Here is an 18,817-nt window from a genome sequence, read left to right as displayed (position 1 = left end):
CATGGAAACACAAGGAAACACAAGGAAATACATGGCCATACATCCTCTGTTGCCCTCTGCTGTTGGCTTGTTCAGATGTGAAGGGAATTTTCCTGGTAGCTCCCCGTGGGGAGCACATTGCCACCAACAGAAGCCAAGGAGAGTCACAGGATGTGCTGGATGGGAGGGAAAACTGGGACCAGGAGGGAGCTTCTGGATTTGGAGTTCCCAGGAGGAAAAGCATCAGCCTGCACTAGCAGAGCACCTGGAAGTGGAGGGCACCTTTCCAGAGGAAGCAAGGGCAGAAAGGGCAGGTCCCAGTGCCAGGGGCACTGTCAGGGTACCAGCCCAGAGAAATGCCAGCAGAATTTCCAGGCAGGATCGGCCACCCCTCACCAGGACTGTCACATGCCAAAGGGAACACGTTGGTTTCAAAGCTCGTCAGCCTCGGGAGATGGATGATGCCTGTGGGTCCCCTGTGACTGAGGATATTCTGTCACTCTATTTGTGGAAATCTTAAAAGCAATTACAAATATTCAGAAATGACAGAAAAATCAGATCCATCTGCATTGTTTTATTTTTTCTTTTACATGCATCAGCAGAGAGAAGGGCACCCAACCCCATTTTATCTTCAGCAAACAACCTTTGTTCACAGTTGTGCAGAAGATGCCACCTACCATCATCCCTCAGCTCCCTGCACTGTGATGAACACCTGAACTGAGGGTTGGTCAGCCTGGAATCACGATCTGGTGTTCATCAACACTTCCCTGTGGTGCCAAGGCTGACCCTCACCCCCCTGGATTACAATTTAACTGATTTGTCTCCATGCCATTACCTGTGGTTTGCTTTCCATGTTTTATTGCTTTCCTTATTACCCTACAAAATCAAGAGTTGCCTTCACCTCACCTTGTTGGCTGTGCCTAATCCTGACTTCAAAAAATACTGGACAGCTCCTCTCCATCCTTCAGACAAAAGCTCTGAGCAGCCATTCCAGGAATGGAATAAAACCCCAACAAACCCAGTGTTTACAGAGAGGGGAAAGAAAAACCCTAAAAAATCCAAACCCTTCCCTCTCCAAGCCTGTAAAACTCCAGCAGGAAGAATCTCCCACACTGCCTGGAACAGACTGAAGCAAAAGACAAGAGAAAACAAAGCAACTCTTGGGAATCCTACTGTAAACAGGAGCCTGCGTACACCCAACGCACTGCAAAGGAACAGCTAATCCCTGGAAAAATGTCAAAGGCACAGTGCTGCTTCTGCCAGCATCTGCAAGTCTGCCTGCCATCCATGGAACAGACAATTCCCACAGGCCTCCCTGCTCTTTGCTTAAAAAAATAAAAAAAAAAGAAGGAAAAAAGTGAAGTACAGTTTGAATGCAAATGGTCCATGAAAACAGGGAGGAATTTGGGATGCTGCAAGGTTGCTCAGGTGCCTGTCACACAGCAGCAGCTCTCCAGCAAGGTCCCACAAGCTCCTTGGGCAGCACCTGCTCCTGACTCTGCTCTTCCTCATCTCCTCGGATGGAGAGGAAGGAGCTTCCCCATCCCAGGAAATGGGATTGCAAGCCCTGCCCTTCAGCAGTGCCACCCTGCTCCAAACCAGCGAGAGCTGAGCTGCTCCCAGCTCTAACACTGCCCCTCGTGCTGTCAGCAAGTCCAGAAATCACTGGGATCCCAGAAAAATTCCCACTGCTCCCCATATAAAAGCAAACTCCGACCTGACAGGTCTTGCTGTACAAATTCCTGCATTTTTGTTGGGCAAGCAGAGAACTGCATCAATTCCACAGCACAAGAGGAAAGGACCAGGAGCAGAAGTGAACTCAATTGCTTTATTATTTTTACATCAACAAGAAATATAATTTGAATACAGAGATTTTTAAGACTAGATTTAATCAAGTGCAGTTAGTAGAGAATTCACAATTTTCTGTACAGGAGTATGAGGACCTCCAATGGAAATTCCTTACCCAAGACTAAAACTTGTGGTACAAATGAGCAGCAGAACAAATTCCCCCACTCCTCACATGGTCAAGTCCACAGAGGTGAGGATATGCCTGAGAAACAACTACATCAGAGCTCTTCTGCCAAGCCTAAAACATGAGAGAACAGAGTGCAAGCATAGATTTTATCAAATAGCCACTTGGCAAAGATAGAAACTGCCCTAAAAGCATCCTGGCCACAGCTGGTGGCCTCATTTTTAGGCAGGATTTGCTAAAGAGACAGTCTCAGCTTGAAGGCTCTTCCCAAGCCCTGCCAGGACAGGACAGGCTTTTCCTCCTGCACTCCACCAGCAGCTCCCTGAAGCACACAGAGTGACCAGGATGTGTTGGATACACCCTCACTTCCCTCTCTGCACTCAGGGAGTGGACAGCTGTGATGGGAGGCTCCCGTGTCCCTGCTGGTCCCTGACCCTGGCTGGCACATCCCAGGATCCCAGGACAGTGCAACTCCCCAGCCTGGGCCCCTGCTAGATGGAGGTGACAAAGGATGGGACAGATGCTTCACCAACCTGCTCATTTACGCTGAAACAAATGAGACAGAAATCTCATCATCTGCTCCGTGGGCGAGGAAATTGTCACAGAGAACAGTTGAGGGCAGATTGGAATGGAAGAACACAAAATCCCTGCTTTAGCACAACCAAACCCAGAAGGATTGGTGCCCACACCCCCAGCTGCTAAAAGTGTCCTGACAGAACTGAGTCAGTTGGGTCCTGCCTGCTGAAAGGGAGGAATGCAGCCCTTTTGTTGCTCTTCTCCCCTCCAGTGGATCCCACTGGGCTTTATTTTGGGGGCTGACTTTATTACCAAAAGATAAAAAACCCAAGAGCTGGGATTTATTTGTTCTAAGAACCTCAACATGGTGATAGGGAAATTTTCTGAGCACTTTTAATAGCCTGAATGACACCTTGAATCACACTCATTATCAGCTCACTCGGGTTTGTGCTTAGAAATGTTACGACGTAAGTTCAGAAATCATAAAAATCCATAAAAGTCTCATATTCATTTTACAGACTCAACTTTAAAGGACTTGACTGTGCCATAAAATATTAAAATGTATCTCCAAAGGTGTTACTGGCTCTCCAACCACTAAGGAGCCCCAGGCACTGGGTCTCAGATAAGAAATACCATTGCTATTTCCAGTCAAAACCTGCAAAAAAACCCCAAGGGTAAATTCACAGGTGTGCTGAGGGGCATGACATAAGGAAGCTCAATAAAACATGCAAGAGAACCTCAGCAGGAAGCAGGGAAGGAAAAAAGAACCTGCTGTTGTCAGGGTTTGTGCAAACTTCTCCCAGCCAGGAGTGCAGGAAGGGATGAGATCACAACCTACGTAAAGAAGTTGAAATGATTTTGACTGTGTTTTGTCCTCTGACATGGTAAGTTGAAACACAAAACCCAAGTGAGAAATCTGGGCTCCATGATTTTAGTGTTTTAAATTAAATGTACCTGCCCTCAGGATTTTTATCAAAGGAATTGGATGCAAGATTAACAACAAATCTTGGAGATCCTGGAAAGAGAAATCCAGGGTTACAGACTTGGCACAAAACCCAGCATGACTTTTCTCTATCAGAAATTAAAATGACAATTAATCAGATGCATTTTCTAAAACATCAGGCAATACCTGTGGAGAACACCACTGTGTTCAGGGCAAATCAATTCTAGCCACAAAAATAAGCAAATGCCCCCAAAATCAGGAAATGTCATAATGAAATGAGTTTGTCAGTGACCCAATCTGAGAGGTTTCTGGCAGCCTCAACCCCTCAGGTACCATTACTGCTACCACTTATCAAAATATCATTGGGATAGGATTTTCAATTCTCCCTTTGGCATTGGTTCAGCTCTGAATCAGTCCCACACAAACAGAGTTACTGTCTCCCACTGTCCCTGCAGCAACTCCACATGGACTGAACTGCTCTGCTGGATTCCCAGAGCAATCCCTGCGGGTTAATCACAGCTCCCATCCTTCCAGCCATCCCTCCAGCGCTCATCCACACGGGAGCAGTCAAATTCCGACTTCCCCAGCTTCCTGTTCACTTCGTTGTGGAGGAGACACAGCCACTGGGAGAAGTTACTCCTGGTGCTCGTATCGGGTTGGTTTGTCCGTAATCTGCAAACAGAGAAGGGGAAACAAATGATTTGAAACTTCTGAGAAAGAAGCTGAGAGCAGCAGGAAACTTTATCATAGAATCCCAGAATGGTTTGAGTTGGAATGGACTTTAAAGATCATCTCATCCTAAGCCTCTGCTATGGGCAGGGACATCTTCTACCAAATCAAACACCTCAGCCCATCTCAGTCTTTGTCTTCACTACTGAGATTGCCAATACAGGGCATTTTTGAGGGTAGAAGAACACTTGTCTCCCGAAACCCAAATTATTCCAAGTCCCAACCTAATTCCACAACTGTTCACAAGCCCATTTTGAACCAGAAAACTCAAAAATCGCCTCAGGGCGGCTTTAGAGGTAGCACAGAACCCAACAGCATGAGGACAGGTGTTTGTTTTTTGAGTACGTGCATCTGTGATTGATGCAATAATGGAAGAAACCAGTTCAGGTAGCTACAAACCCCACGTGCAGGAAGAGCTGCTGATATGCAAACTACCTGCTGCAGCCAGCACTTCTGGCAAGCCCCTCCAGCACAAAAACCCGCTGAGGCCACTCACCTTTCCCTTAGATCCTCCAAAAACCCGCTGAGGCCACTCACCTTTCCCTCAGATCCTCAAAAAACCCACTGAGGCCAGTCACTTGTCTTGAGAGCCTCCAAAAACCTGCTGAGCGAACTCACCTTTCCCCAGATCCTCAAAATACCTGCTGAGGCTGCTCACCTCTCCCTCAGGTCCTCTGCGCAGTGCTCACAGGGGTAGAACTTGGAGAAGAGGTTGATGAAGTCCCTCATTTCCTTCTGCTGTGCCCCGGAGGGCCGCTCAGGGTAGTAGGCAGCCATGGTGTGCAGGAAGGCCCAGGTGCTGCGGCCCAGCTGCTCGCTGTCCAGGGGACAGTCCGGAGGGGGCTCCTTCTCCTCCGTGACCGCCACGTCCTGCAGAGGGGCAGAGGCGTGTGAGGGGACAGCGGGGTTGGTGGGGAAACAGCCCTTTTGTGCTGGGTGGGAAGGTGAGATGGGAGCAACAGGTCCTCAACATCCTTTCTGAGGACATGGCAGAGCCCCCCTCACACCTTCAATCGGAACATGGCACAGCCCCCCTCACACCTTCAATCGGAACATGGCACAGCCCCCCTCACACCTTCAATCGGAACATGGCAGAGCCCCCCTCACACCTTCAATCGGAACGTGGCACAGCCCCCCTCACACCTTCAATCGGAACATGGCACAGCCCCCCTCACACCCTCAGCGGGGACAATGGCAGAGCCCCCTCATCCCCAGGGAGGAGATGCGGACCCCATTTCCATTCCCACTGAAGGGAACGCTGTCCCCGGCTCCTCCACACCCTGAAGGGAACACGCAGCCTCATCCCACTTGAAGGGGCAGGATGGAGGACTGAGGGAGCCGTGCAGGGACTGGGGGTCGCCAGGAGTTCCCAGGGGAGGCTCCTGCCGCGCCTCACCGCGCTGCCCGGGGCCGCCTGCTTCCTCTGCTCGCGGAGCCAGCTCTTGAAATCCGTGCAGGCTCGGCATGGCTTCTTGGGTGGCTCTCCCGCCGCGCCGTGCGGGACGGGGAAAGGGAAGGGGAAGGAGCCGCTGTCGGTGCCCGGGAAGGGCGAGGACCCCCGGCCCGCACGGCCCTCGCTGGGCGCCGCCATGTTGGCGCCGCGGTGCAGGACGGGCCGGGGGGGCGCCATTCCCGCCCGGGCACCGTGAGGGGGCTCGACCCGGCACACAGCCAAGTGCCATTTCTGGTGTATTTTTACTAAAAAACAGCAGCAAACTCTTGTGTTGAAATATCATTTGTGAGGAGAACACGACACTCCCGCCCGTGCTTCCTGGATTTTCGCTTCACATCACCCCTTGGGTGTGGTGGGGCTGTGCTCACCCTCAGAGTGGGCACACATCCCTCTGCTTCCCCTCTGTGTGAGGAGCTCTGCCATGTCCCCCTGAGGGTGTGAGGAGCTCTGCCATGTCCCCCTGAGGGTGTGAGGGGCTCTGCCATGTCCCCCTGAGGGTGTGAGGGGCTCTGCCATGTCCCCCTGAGGCTGTGAGGGGCTCTGCCATGTCCCCTTGAGGGTGTCAAAGAACTGTTCCCCTCATGCAGCCCTCCCAAATGAACATAAATATATATATATGTTATTATAGGGTTGGGAGCATCTCTGTGATGTGAGACTGCGGGAGCTGGGCCTGCTCAGTCTGGAGAAGGGAAGGCTGAGAGGGGATCCCATCAATCCATACAAATCCCTCCCAGGGGTGGCAGAGGATGGTGCCAGACTCTGTTCAGTGACAGGACGAGGAGCAGTGGCCACAAACTAAAACACAACAACTTCCACCTCGATGTGAGGAAGAAGCTCTTTCCATGAGAGAGGAAAGAGCAGAGCCCTGGAACAGCTGCCCAGGGAAGGTGTGGAGTCTCCCTGAGGAGACATCCCAAACCCACCTGGACACGTTCCTGTCACCTCCAGGTGACCCTGCCTGGGCAGGGGGCTGGACTGGAAGATCTCTTCCAAACTCCTCTGTTCTGGGATTCTGGGATGTGTAGATATTGTGTGCTCATGGCACACAGCAGCTCTCCTTCGTGCCAGCAGTGCTGATGGGCACCTCAGCGTTATCTCCAGCAGTGTCATACAATCAACAGGGCCGTTTTATGGACAAACAAGTGCATAACTCCATTCAACTCATGTCCCTCTATAGCAACACACCCATATGAAGTTCTTCATGTTTTTAACATCTGTCACATGGTTGTAAATCCATACAGGAGGATTTTCCTCTTTCTGAGAGTGTTGGCACGTGTCACACCAGGGCAGGCGCTGCCTGGGAGTGGCTGGGCTCCTCGGGGTGATGGAGAGCCAGACCTGGTCCCAGGGCCTTGGTCTTGAGTGGACATTTGGTATTTCATTTATTCCCAGAGAGCCACAGGCGTGTGAGCACATGAGGGTGGAGACCTGGGCAATGGTCCAGCCTGGCATCAGACTTTGGAGCTTGCTCTTTCATCCCTTGGAAACCTTAATTAGCTGTAGCCTTACAGAATTCTTAATAGAGGTCAGAAGGTGAAAACTTGGAGAGCAGCACAGACTTGCTGTCATTCTTTTCAGCTTGATTTTGCCATGCTCTTAAAGGTTTGAGAGCCCCAAGTCTCCTGTCATGAACAATGTGAATTTTGTATCCACTTAACTATTCTCCTGTTCATCACCTGTAGATCAAGTGAAAAATATGATTATTTTGTTTAATGCAAACAAATGTACATCCAGGATGGAGCTGGACCAAAATGTCACCTTATATATAATTATATATTTGTGATTTTTTAACACATTGTGGTATAAAATGTATATTAGAAAAAGCATAATTTTAGAGAAATACCTCAAAGACTTGCCCTCAAAAATATTTCAACACTTGGTGTGTTTCATGTGGAGCTGTTCCTGCTCTGTGGAGCACTGAGCTGATGGTCTGGATCTCCATCTTGGGGTCTCTATTTACCAATGCTCCTTTATTCTTATTTATTTGCAATTTCTTGGGAATATTTCTTTGCTGATTTTTGTGAGTGAGGGATAAGACACGTGAGTAACTGGTCGGAACTGGTGGAATGGCTTTGTCTGAAGTTGTAGAAAACTATAAAGATAAATTTCACACGCAAAGGAAAGATCAAGTAGGGACAGCAACATTTTTATGTCTGTTTTCCTTGCCCACCAATAAATGTTTTAACTGATGCTTGTGACCTTGTTAATTTTTGTAAAGTCAGGAAAAAAGAGGATGAGACACTGAGGGAATTTCCTGTAGAGCTTTATTGTTTGGTCTTCAGGCAATTAAATAGTTGCAGATGTTTCAAGGTCACAGCAATCTCCTGGTTTGACCACTAGCAGATTTTGCTTCCTTGATAGTGATTTAATTTATCAGTTTAAATATCAGCCTTTTTCTTGAAAAGGAAAAAGCTCATAGCCTGGAAGGAGGCTGTTGGTTACAGAGATTTGTGCTCCATGTTGCTCCCTTCTCCCCTTTCCTGCTCAGCTCTAGGAGCAGAGCTGGCTCTTTAGGAAAACGTCCTCCCAGTCTTCTCCACTCACCTTCAGGTCCAGCATCAGCTTGGATTTCGAAGTTTAAAAAATGGAGAAATGCTCCAATTCAAGTCAGAGCAAGGAAATTCACTTTACTGGCTCTAAATGAATCCAAGTGGAGAGCCAAATTAGTTCCACCCAAAGGAAGGAATGTGGTGCAGAGCTGAGGAAGGATGAGGGAACATTCCCTCCTGCTCCCCCTTGGACAACCCATCCCTCTGCTCCTAGCACTGATTTAGCAGCTGGAGTGTGCTAGATCCTGTTACCAAACAAGCTCCTCACACAAATTAGATTTTGGGGAGGAATTCTTCCCTGTGAGGCTGGGGAGACCCTGGCACAGGGTGCCCAGAGAAGCTGTGACTGTCCCTGGATCCCTGGGTGTGTCCAAGGCCAGGCTGGACAGGGTTTGGAGCAGCCTGGGGTGGTGGAAGGTGTCCCTGCCCAGGGCTCCTGGACACAGGTGCTGCCAGCAAAGCTCCTCTTCTCCAGCTACTGATATCTGTGAGACTGGCCCGCTGAAGTCACAGATGTCACTGAGATGTCATCTTCCTCAGAGCCGTGCCTGGAATGGGGCAGCTCAGGGAGTGATGACAGCAGTCACCAGGAAGCAGCAGTAAAACCATGCTGGAGAGAATGAAAGGCTGTGTTTGCCTTTCTCAGAGCTGCTTGATCTTCTGCTCTTACCTTTGCGCCTGCTAGATGAGAGCTGGGAACGGGCCGCTGACAGTGGGGCTTGGGGAGGGAAGAAGAAATGGGGCAGGACACCCTCCCCGCCCCTCTGAGCCCTGCAAAATCCATGGCACAGGGGTCCTCACAGTGGCCTTGGGCAAGGACAAAGCTCCCTGCTTAAATACAGCCCCTGAGCAAAGCAAGTGACCACAAGGAGGAGAGGAGACACAAGGGGAAATGATCCCGAGGAGGCTTCACACAACTCTTTCCCAGCAGTGTGACCCCAGGTTCCTGCAGGCTGCTCTTTATGGACTGGGACAAAGATTAATATTCTCAGAGCCTTCTTCATTTGGGAATTTAAACACCATTGAATATCCAGTAATTTATTTAAAATTTCAAATGAAGCAACTGGAATAGGTTGTCCAGAGAGGTCCTGGTTGCCCCATCCCTGGAAGAGGTGAGGTTGGACAGGGCTTGGAGCAGCCTGGGACAATGCAAGGTGTCCCTGCCCATGGCAGGGGGTGGCACTGGATGGACTTTAAGGTCCTTTCAACCCAAACCATTCCATGATCCTTTGATATTTTGGGGGTGAAAAATATACCCTGTGCCTCTCAGGATCCCTTACCAGGTGTTTTTGTGACGGTTTTGTAGGTAGTTCCAGCTGAATATAACTGCTTCCCTCTGCAGGGGAATACAGCAGGAAGCTGTTTGGTATTTACACATAAGAATGTGAGCCTAAAGTCTGACCAGTGATAAGCCAGCACCAGGAATTAGTCATAGACTTGTTTGAGAAATTACAGCCAACTAGGAAATAGCAACAACAACAACAAAAATACATTTATTTCTAGGCAAGTGAATCATATTGATCCTCTCTGCTTGTGTACACAAACCTTATCACTTGCAAAATTTCCCAAAACTATGAATTTATCCCCTAGATATCAGGAAGGAGCCTGCAGCCCCCCTGCCAGGGAATGGGTGAGATGTTGGTCTTGGTTCAGATCCATCCAGAACTGTTGAAATGTGTTCAGAACAGTCTGAAGTGTAAGACTGAGCACAAGGCACTGCCTTGCTCAAATCTGGGCATCTACACCAGACACTGAGTTAGTTCCTTTAAAGTTGGTACCATTTTTATGTTTAAATTAAAATGAGAATCCATGAGTAATGGTGATGGCAGGGGCAGGGAAAAAACCAAATTTTTTCTGCAGGTTGGTTCTTGGTGGTCCTGCTTGTGTCATGCTCCAATCTATCTCCTCCTTCCCAGACCCACTCAGAGCATCCCTGGAATCAGTTCATCCATTCCAAGGACAAACACAGCAAAATTGGGGGTTCCTTTTGTGCTCTTGAAAAATTAAGCACAAAGTCTTCAGTGAGAAGTTCCTGTTCCTCTTGGCTTTGCAAAAGGAGAGTGGCCCCTCTTTTGGGGTGATTCCTTTTTCCAGAGGGAGGTCAAAGGAATTCAACAGGAAATCTCCTTCAGTGGAAGAGGTTTTCCTCAGGTAACAGCTGCTCTGTTTGGGCTCATCAAGAATAAAACATAAATGAAAGAACAGCCCCTTCCACATTGCTCTTCTCCCAGCAGGCTTTTGAGTGGAGATTGGATCTGGTTTTCCCTGGTTTCTGAAGGGGCCAAGGAACACAAGTTGCTCTTTGCTCTGAAATATGAGTGGACTTTTAGCCAGAGCTCCTGGCGCTGGTGGAATCCCCAGGAGAGATAAGGCTTTGCATACTCTGCTCCTCGATGGCCTTGGGGAATGAGGAAAGGGAAAGAGTGGGATGAACATCTCTGACTAATCTGGAAGGAACAGAATGGTCTTATCTCCAATCAATTTACTATATTTAGCATGATGTAAGAACAGATTTTCCCCGAGTGAAAACAGTATTTCTCCACGTTCGCTGGTGCTTTCTGCGCTTCCTCTTGGCTGTACTGGTGTTGCTGGGATTTACCCCGCTGGATTTGGGAATGTGTAGGGCAGGCACTGCACAGCCTCAAACCCCCTTAGGAACTCCACCCTGCTTTTTTTCTCCCTTCACATCCCATTCCTGGGTCCCAGCACGTCCACACAGCGCTGGCCTCATGCCATGAGCTCATCAAACACCACTTTTTACGGAGAAAGTGATTCAGGGAACCTCCTCTTCTTGAAGCAGCTTAAGTTACATTCTCACCCTTTCTGGAAGATTCCCTCCTGAATCACACTTTTGTCCTCTGCGTAACCTGAGGAAAACATGTCACTTTTATAAAAGAACTATGAAATCATTGCAACAAGTGCTTGGTAAACAGGAGCCCGTCCACTGTGCGTGCCCCAGGCAGCGAGCAAACCTCCTGAGATGGGCACAGCTCTCCCTGGGCTGGGTGGGGCCATCCCAAGGGCTTTGCAAAGAACATGATGCCTCGGGAGTGAGGTTTGAGGGAGTTTGATGCAATGCTGTGATTTTGGATCCTGAAATGAAGCTGCCTGTGAGGAGGGAGTACCCCCTGCACTGAAGAGGGATGAGCACCTTGGGAAGCGCCCGTGATGGAGAGGGAGAGAGCTGAGCTGCTGCCTGGCCTCAAAGGGTTACTCAATTGGGTCTGCCACAGAGAAATGCTTTAGTGCCTGCAGCAGCTGCTGAAATTAGAATGAAATGAAATTCTTTCTTCTGGATTAGTTACTGCAAAATCTCTCATCTCAGCCTGTGTGAAAGTTCAACTGCTTCCTTTGTTCATGAGGTGAAGGAGACTTTTGTCAACTCCAGTGTCTGGGTTTTCATTATTCTTCTTAAATAAAGGTCTGTTTCTGTATTTATTAAAAGTCTAAAACCTCTTTGTACTTTTAAAATTGGCTTTTAGCATCTGGGCTTTTCATTAAAGGTGCTGATAGGTCATGTGTCATCACAGGTGACCTTCAAGAGCAGCAAAGGGCAGGTTTTGATCCTGAAGGTGAGTGAGGGAAAGCTTTTCCACCAGCTTTGTTCCAGGCCCCCCTTGGCTGTGCCCACAGCTCCTTTCTGTATCTCTTCCTCACAGCTGCAGTGTCCTGAGGGTGGTTTGAGGACTTTTCCTCTCTTTGCCTTTCCTATGCTGGCCAGAGAAGGAGAAATCCCTGGTGCAGAGCCCCACACATTGTCAGCCATGAGGGGCACAGATCGCTCACCAGCCCAGACAGGATTTCTGTGTGCAGCAATGATGTTCATAACACAGCTGCTCCTCTCCAAGCATTTGGGACAAGGCTGTTTCTTGTTGGACCTGGAGAGGAGCTGTCTTTGGCTGCCCCTGAGCATCTGTACACTCAGATTCTGCTTCTACTGAAGCTACTCCTGATCCACACTGAAATGAAAAGCAGAGCATCAGTGTTCATTTGTCATGGAGGCTGATCTTGGAATGATCAGCCCTGGTGACTGTGGGGCCTTCCTGCAGTCTCTGGGGCACCTCCTTTGTCTTCCCAGCTGTGGGCATTTTGGGACAGGCAGTTTGCTGTGACTCCCTGTGACAACACCTTCGTCCCCTGCCCTGACACAAACATGTTTCTGTCCCCAGAGCAGCTGTTTATGGCTGGAGTGATGCTCCTCGAGTAGCAGAGCTCCACCTTGGTGGGGTGCAGGAAGCTCTCTTGGAGCAGACTGCAAAATTATGGGAGTCATTATGGAAAAATCCCGTGTTTTCTGCATCTTGGCAAAGCTGGGTTTGCACTCCTATTATTATTATTGCCTGTTAATTTATGATCTCTTTGGTACCTTGTAAAACAACTAAAGGAAAATTAACTGCTGCCCTCAGGGCTGTGTAAATAAATATTGATGATGAAACAGCAGTGTCCAGCAGTTCTTGCTGAGGCTCACTTTTTCTGGGCAGACCTCTCCTGTCCTACCATTAATTATTACCCACGAGGAGGCACTGATTTATGCCAGGATGACACGGAAGCTGTAGAAGACACAAAGTAAAGTTGATCATGTCAGAAAAACAATATTTGTCTTGTTTTTTATGAGTTCAGATGCATCCAGCACAGAAGTGGAATTATGGCCTCTGCTGGTGGGTTACCCATCCTTCCCAACAGGAGCAGCCCTGGAGCTGTGGAGAGCTTTGAGGAGCACTGTGTCCATCCAAGGCCACCTGGCCCAGCCTCCTGGTTTGTAGGTGGTGTCACTGCAGATGTGATGTGGCTCCTGAGGTCATTCTGGAGCAGTTTAGTGACATCACACTCTTCACTGCCAGGGGACTGATGCTGCTGTGGAAGCTGCAGAGCTGGGACTGAGCCCTCCAGGTGACTCCAGAGGTTCTGGTGTCTCAGAGGAGTGCCAGGCTTTTCTCCTCCCTCCCTGCACCTCAGTTCTGTGTCACAGTAACCTTCACTTCCATAAAACATTTTCTCAATAACCAATTCTTGAGTTTTGAGCAGTTTTGCTCATATTTGGTTTTATACAACGCTACTATCACCAGTAATCTCCCAGTCAGTCCAATCTTTTCCAGAAGATCAGCTCTCCAAACTGCATGGCTGCTCCTTCTGCCTCAGGTGACTTGTAAACCCCTGTGTAGCTTCACCTTCCTGTTGTAACATTCCATTAGATGTTTTCCACACCCCTTTTCTGCATGAACTCCCTAAGAATGATGAAACACAGCAAAGCTTTTGACCAAGGCTGTTTCCTACTCTTCTGTTTTTTATGGCATCCACAGATGGTGCTCTCTGAGCCTCCCCAGTCCTTGTCCTGCAGCCCCTCCAAGGCTTTCCTTGTCTTTGGCTTTTCCCAATCAGGATAAACATGTTCCAACTTTTACATTCTTGAAAATACTTTGTGATTTGTGTTTGCTCTGAGCCAGGAAACCAAGCCCAGTGCTTCACTGGGAGTCTTGGTCCCAGATATTTCCAAGAGCCACACGTGAGGGTGAGCTTGGCCCTGGCTTGGCTGCCAAGGAGAAGCCAAGGAGTGCAGGTTTGAGGACATGGAGTCAGCAAAGGGTTTTGGCACCTGAGAGACTGGGGCTTTCTAAATAAATCTGCTGGATGAAGTGATTTCCTCTCTGTCCATAAAATCCTCAGTTTTTGATCTGGGGAGATTTACCAGCATGTGCTCTGGCTGGAGCCTTTGTAACAGAGGGATGGAGGGTCTGATTCCAGGGCTGTGGAGGGCAGGGAGCTGCTCCACATCCCTTTTCCACAGGGCAGCTCCTGTGTGGCTTCCTCAGCCAGGAAACGCCTTGGAGATGCTGTTGGAGAGATTTTCTCTCCAAAACCCACACCAAACCAAAGTCCTCTTTGGATAACTTTCCCTTTTTAATACAGCCCAGATACCCAGCATCAATAAATCCAACTGCAATAAACCCTCTTTCTTTGTCCTCAGAAACTGCCACCCTGCTGTGTGGGAGCAGCCTCCTGTGCCCGTGGAACACAAGCCAAGAGTTTCCTGACTGTATTTTCCAGAAGGAATCTGGTTTGGCTTCCTGTTCCAGTTCTGGGGTGGAGGGTTTGATGGATGAAAAATCCCCTGTAGCTGTTGCTGAGGGTTTGAGACACCAGGTGTAGCTGGGAAATGAAAGGGAGGCACGGCTGAGCCTCTCAGTTTGGGTTCCAATAATGATAATGATAAAGATAATTATGGCCACAATGGTTCAATTGAGGCTTTATCAAAGAAGAGGCGGTTTGATCACAGGGTTCAGGGAGAGGCCAGGCTGTCCAAGGCTGGAATTGTCTCTCCTGCTGTGCCTCTGGGCAGTGGAGCTGCCCTGGGAGGGTTTGGACACCTGGACGGATGCAGGGCAGAGCAGTCAGAGCTGAATTCCCATCACATATTTACACCTGAGGAGCTTTCAGTCTTTTAGTTACATCCTGGGGATGTGTCTGTTCATAACATCGGCATCTCCGTGGAGATATTGATAAAACGCTCAGAAGTCTATTTAAAGTAACTCAGCAGGAGGGACAAAACAGGAAAAAAAATATTTGCATCAAATATTACTCACGTTAAATGATGCCTGTGTTTATCTGTGTTTTACAGCTCGTGTTCTAAATCAGTTTTTGGGGCCAGAGTGAGCTCAGCCCGAGCAATACAGCCATAAAATCCTCACGTGTGTCCCGGAAATATCTCGGGGCAGGTGCTGCTGCCCCTGTGACCTCCTCTAACCAAACATCCCTGGCACCCATCCCTCCCTTCCCGGCACTGCTTGCTAAGGATGTGATAAAATAATGTGTTTTTCCTCCCTGTGTCCCGCCTGCAGCCGGCAACATTTGCATGTTAAAAGCGGGGGGAAAGGTAAAAGGTACGCGGTAGTTTGCTAAATCACGGAATTTCTGCCCGGTGGCTGGGCGGAGGAGGAAGCTCGGGAACATCTCTGCCCTGCCTCCTGCTCCAGGGTATTTAACCTCGGCAGGCAGGGCTGGAGCAGCATCTCTGCTCCCTCCAGCTCTCATCCTTCCCTCTCACATCCCTCCGGCTCCCTGCCAAGGAGAGCAGCGCTGGGGAACATGAGCTGCAATAGGTACCCCGTGGATGTCAAGGCTGTCGGCTTCATGCTGTGCAGAAAACAGAAGGTAATTTATCTTTTTATTCTTTTGTTTTGGCTTTGTTTTGTTCCTTAAATATCATTTACAGATTGGGAGGCTAAAGGATTTGGAGTTATTCTTCCAGGGATATGTTTGATTATTTCCTGTAGTATTGGGATTGGAGCCGAGGGGTCTCGGACACGGGGACTTGTTTTTTAATGGGCTCCAATAGCTTGTGTTTTGCTTTCTTTCTGTCACAGCACCATAAAATTCTCCTGTTTTCAACACTGATTATCCATTTGGGGTTATGAAATTAAGGAAATATTCTTGTAGGTTTAATATTTAATTTTTTAATGTGACATTAAAAGCCTCAACTAAACCACAGCAAATGCTGATTGCCTGAAAGCCTCCAAAATTGAACATTGTGATTAAACTGCTTTTCTTTTCCCTTTTCTTCTCCCAGAACTACATGATGTTTGTGTCCTGGTCAGATCAGAACAACATTCTCATCTACAGGACATTTGAAGACTTTAAGAAATTCTATGTAAGTGACTTTTCAATTCCTCAGATTCCACAATTCCCATCCTGGGGATGGGAAGGAGCCCAGCCATGGGCTGTGAGGAATCACTGTTTTCTTCTTCTCCTTTCTTTTAGAAAGAGCTGAAGAGAAAATTCCCCACTGAGAGTGGGTCACTGAGGAGTTTACCCAGGTTTAAAGGTAAGGACAAATCTCTGATGGACCAACAAATGAAGAGTGATCAGGGACAGTCGTGAGCCATGACACAGACTGAAGCCTCCGAGTCTGACCTTCCTCTGCAACAGATCTGGGGCTCAGTCCTGCTCCTGCCATGGCTCCACTGGGTCACATCAGCATGTTTGGGTCTAGTACAGACTTGAAATGACACAGAAATGCTTTTTTAATAATAGCTGCACCTGGCAAATTAATGCTACTCTTCAAATATTGACCTAGAGCTTCTTGAAACTTTACATGGGGGGAAAAAAGGAGAAATTTTAGATGTTAAAAAATCGTATCAAGAGCTGTTAAAAATGACAGGGAGGCAAGGACAGTGACTCTGTGCTTGGGCAGGAAGTGTGGTGGGTGAGGGCACCCCTTTGTTCAGGGGAAAAAATGCTGCTCCCAGGGATCCAGATCCATTGCTGTCCTATCCTAACTGTGCCCTTGTTATTTTGAAGGTATAACTATGCAGCAGAGAAAGGGTGGGAAGCTGAACAGGTGCCTGGAGATCCTGAAACTGCTGGAAACGTATTCCCAGGAGCTGCTGAAAACCGATGTGAAAATCTCCCGGGGTGAAGACGTGAATCAGTTTTTCAAGGCACAGACTCAAGACCTCGATCCCTCCTTTCCTGAAAACAGGTATGAAATATGAGTTGCATTTTTTTGTTTGTTCATGAAACAGCAATGCTATGGGATATGGAGAGAAGGGAAACACCAGTTCCACTTCAGGCCAGTTCAGCTGGATGCTTCAATCCAGGTTCATTTTATTTCTGATGCCTGAAGCTTTTCTCAGCCTACTGCAGAAACGATTTTACCAAAATCAGTACTAAACTCAACCTTTCACATGAGTTTTTGACATGCCCCTTTACTTTTCAGTGTTGTGATCATGCCATCAGTATTCAGAAGGGAGAAGAACCCCCAGCCCCTCTCCATCACCCTCCCTCAGGCGTCGCAGAGCTACCGCTGCATCGAGGCCTTTGAAACCAAAGACACAAAGAACAAACCCTTCAGAGTGGCTCAGAAGGAGATTGTGGAAGTGCTAATCCAGGACATGACTGGTAGGTTTGAGAGGATTTGGTGTCAGGGGTGGATGAGCAGATGGATTCATAGCTGGGCAAATGCTGAGGTAGTGACAGGGGTTCGGGTGTTTGCACATGTGTGTTTACCTGGGGGACAGTGAATGTCCCTCCTGTCTCTTGTGTCCCCTGCCCAGAGATTATTGTCATGTCTTGACTTGCAGGCTGTCAAAATCTGGGTGTTTTTCCTCTTTGTAGGCTGGTGGCTGGTGGAAAATGCAGACAAGCAGATAGCCTGGTTCCCAGCCTCGTACCTGGAAGAGCTCGATGCCTGTGAGGACATCCAGAATGACTTCAGCTCAGATGAGGAGGGTAAGTCTGTTCCTCCTTCAAAACATGAGTTCTCCAAAACCCCACCACTTTATCACTGCCTGGAGACCCTGCCTGGACCTCTGACTCTTCTGGTTGGCTCTGTCACCACCCGTGGGTCATGGAATCATGGTTTGGGTTGGCAGAGAGCTTAAAGCCCTTCCAGTTCCAACCCCAATACCTTCCACTGTCCCAGGCTGATCCAAGCCCCATCCACTTGTGGGCACTTCCACAGATCCAGGGGCAGCCACAGCTTCTCTGGGCAACCTCTTCCAGGGCCTGCCCAGCCTTTTTGTAAAAAACTTCTTTACATCCAACTTCCATGGATCAGATTAGGGTCCCTGAGCTCTCTCAGGGACAGCTGCCCTGCAGCTGGGCTGGTCTCTCACAGGGATCAGATCATTTTCTCCACAAGGCAAATCCAACCTCTCCCTCTCTCTGCAGGCAGCCTGTACTTTGTGGTGCAGGCCTACGAGGCTCAGAACGCAGACGAGCTCTCGCTGAACCAGGGGGTGGTCGTGGAGGTGCTCAGGAGATCCCACAATGGCTGGTGGCTGATCCGGTGAGGAGCCTTTCCCAAAGTCCTGGTTCCTTGCTGTTCCTCCCCGTGTGGGACTCACAGGAGCCCCCCGAGCTGGATGTCCTCGCCTGGGGACGCTTTCCCCCTCCTCACACCCCACGTACAGCAAGGAGCCGCTTCCCCAAGTGCTCCCTCCCCTTAGCTGGAAGGCTTTGCTCAGTGTTCTTTCCATCCCTGCCCTCAGGTACAACGGCTGCACTGGCTACATGCCCTCGCTGTTCCTGCGGCCCTACCAGAACCCTCACCACAAGCTCCAGACCATCCTGAGCTGTGGCCCCAAGGCCGCCACAGCGACCCTGCAGCGAGCAGCGGGGCCCCGGCCCGGCCCGGCCGGCGAGCAGCGCTGCGGCTCCCCGAGAGGCAGATCCCGCTCCCTGCCCAGGGCCAGCTCCACTCCAGAGCTGGATTTGGACAGCTCCTCCCTGAGCTCAGCGAGCAGCAGTGATGGGGACGCCCGGCTGGCCTGGAAAGCCGACTTGTCGCGGTCGCTGCCCGAGGTGGAGCAGGCCAGGAGCTCTCCTGCCCCGAGCCACGGCCTGGCCGCGCTCGGCAGCAAATCCCCGCGCCTCAGCGCCAGGGACAGGAACGACTCCGGCTTCGTGGAGTCCCCCACAGCCGAGCTCAGCTCATCCCTCACTGACCCTGAGCTGGCCACAGGTGTCCCCAAGGTGCCAGCCCGTCCCTCGGCCCACGAGATCCTGCAGCGCTGCAGCACCGTGACCAAGCGTGCTGTGCAGCAATCGGCTCCCCGAGCAGCCCTGACACCCCCGGCTGGCACTGGGGGCCCTGGGGAGGGGACAAAGGACATCCCTGACACCCCCAACCAGCATTAGTGTCCCTGGGGAGGGGACAAAGGACATCCCTGACACCCCCA

The 18,817-nt window shown here is 49.6% G+C and overlaps 2 protein-coding genes across 2 annotated transcripts; one reads left to right on the top strand and one right to left on the bottom strand.

Annotated features, from left to right (window-relative positions):
* Nucleotides 1-1,793: 1,793 nt before the first annotated feature.
* Nucleotides 1,794-5,743, bottom strand: GFER (growth factor, augmenter of liver regeneration). Its single transcript, XM_015642335.1, has 3 exons — nt 5,536-5,743; nt 4,798-5,009; nt 1,794-4,082 (listed from the first exon to the last, which is right to left on the bottom strand). The coding sequence occupies exons 1-3, from the start codon at nt 5,728-5,730 to the stop codon at nt 3,920-3,922; spliced, it is 570 nt and encodes a 189-aa protein (XP_015497821.1). The 5' UTR covers nt 5,731-5,743; the 3' UTR covers nt 1,794-3,919.
* A 9,662-nt stretch (nt 5,744-15,405) lies between these two features.
* On the top strand, nt 15,406-18,811 carry NOXO1 (NADPH oxidase organizer 1). Its single transcript, XM_033517959.1, has 7 exons — nt 15,406-15,786; nt 15,897-15,960; nt 16,437-16,617; nt 16,855-17,036; nt 17,253-17,366; nt 17,808-17,925; nt 18,128-18,811. Exons 1-7 carry the CDS (start codon nt 15,712-15,714, stop codon nt 18,774-18,776), a joined length of 1,383 nt encoding a protein of 460 aa, XP_033373850.1. The 5' UTR covers nt 15,406-15,711; the 3' UTR covers nt 18,777-18,811.
* Nucleotides 18,812-18,817: the final 6 nt, after the last annotated feature.

Source organism: Parus major, chromosome 14 (genome assembly GCF_001522545.3).
Source record: "Parus major isolate Abel chromosome 14, Parus_major1.1, whole genome shotgun sequence".
NCBI lineage: Eukaryota > Metazoa > Chordata > Aves > Passeriformes > Paridae > Parus > Parus major.
Note: the sequence above shows the minus strand (reverse complement) of the source record. Positions and strands in the feature narration are given on the sequence as shown.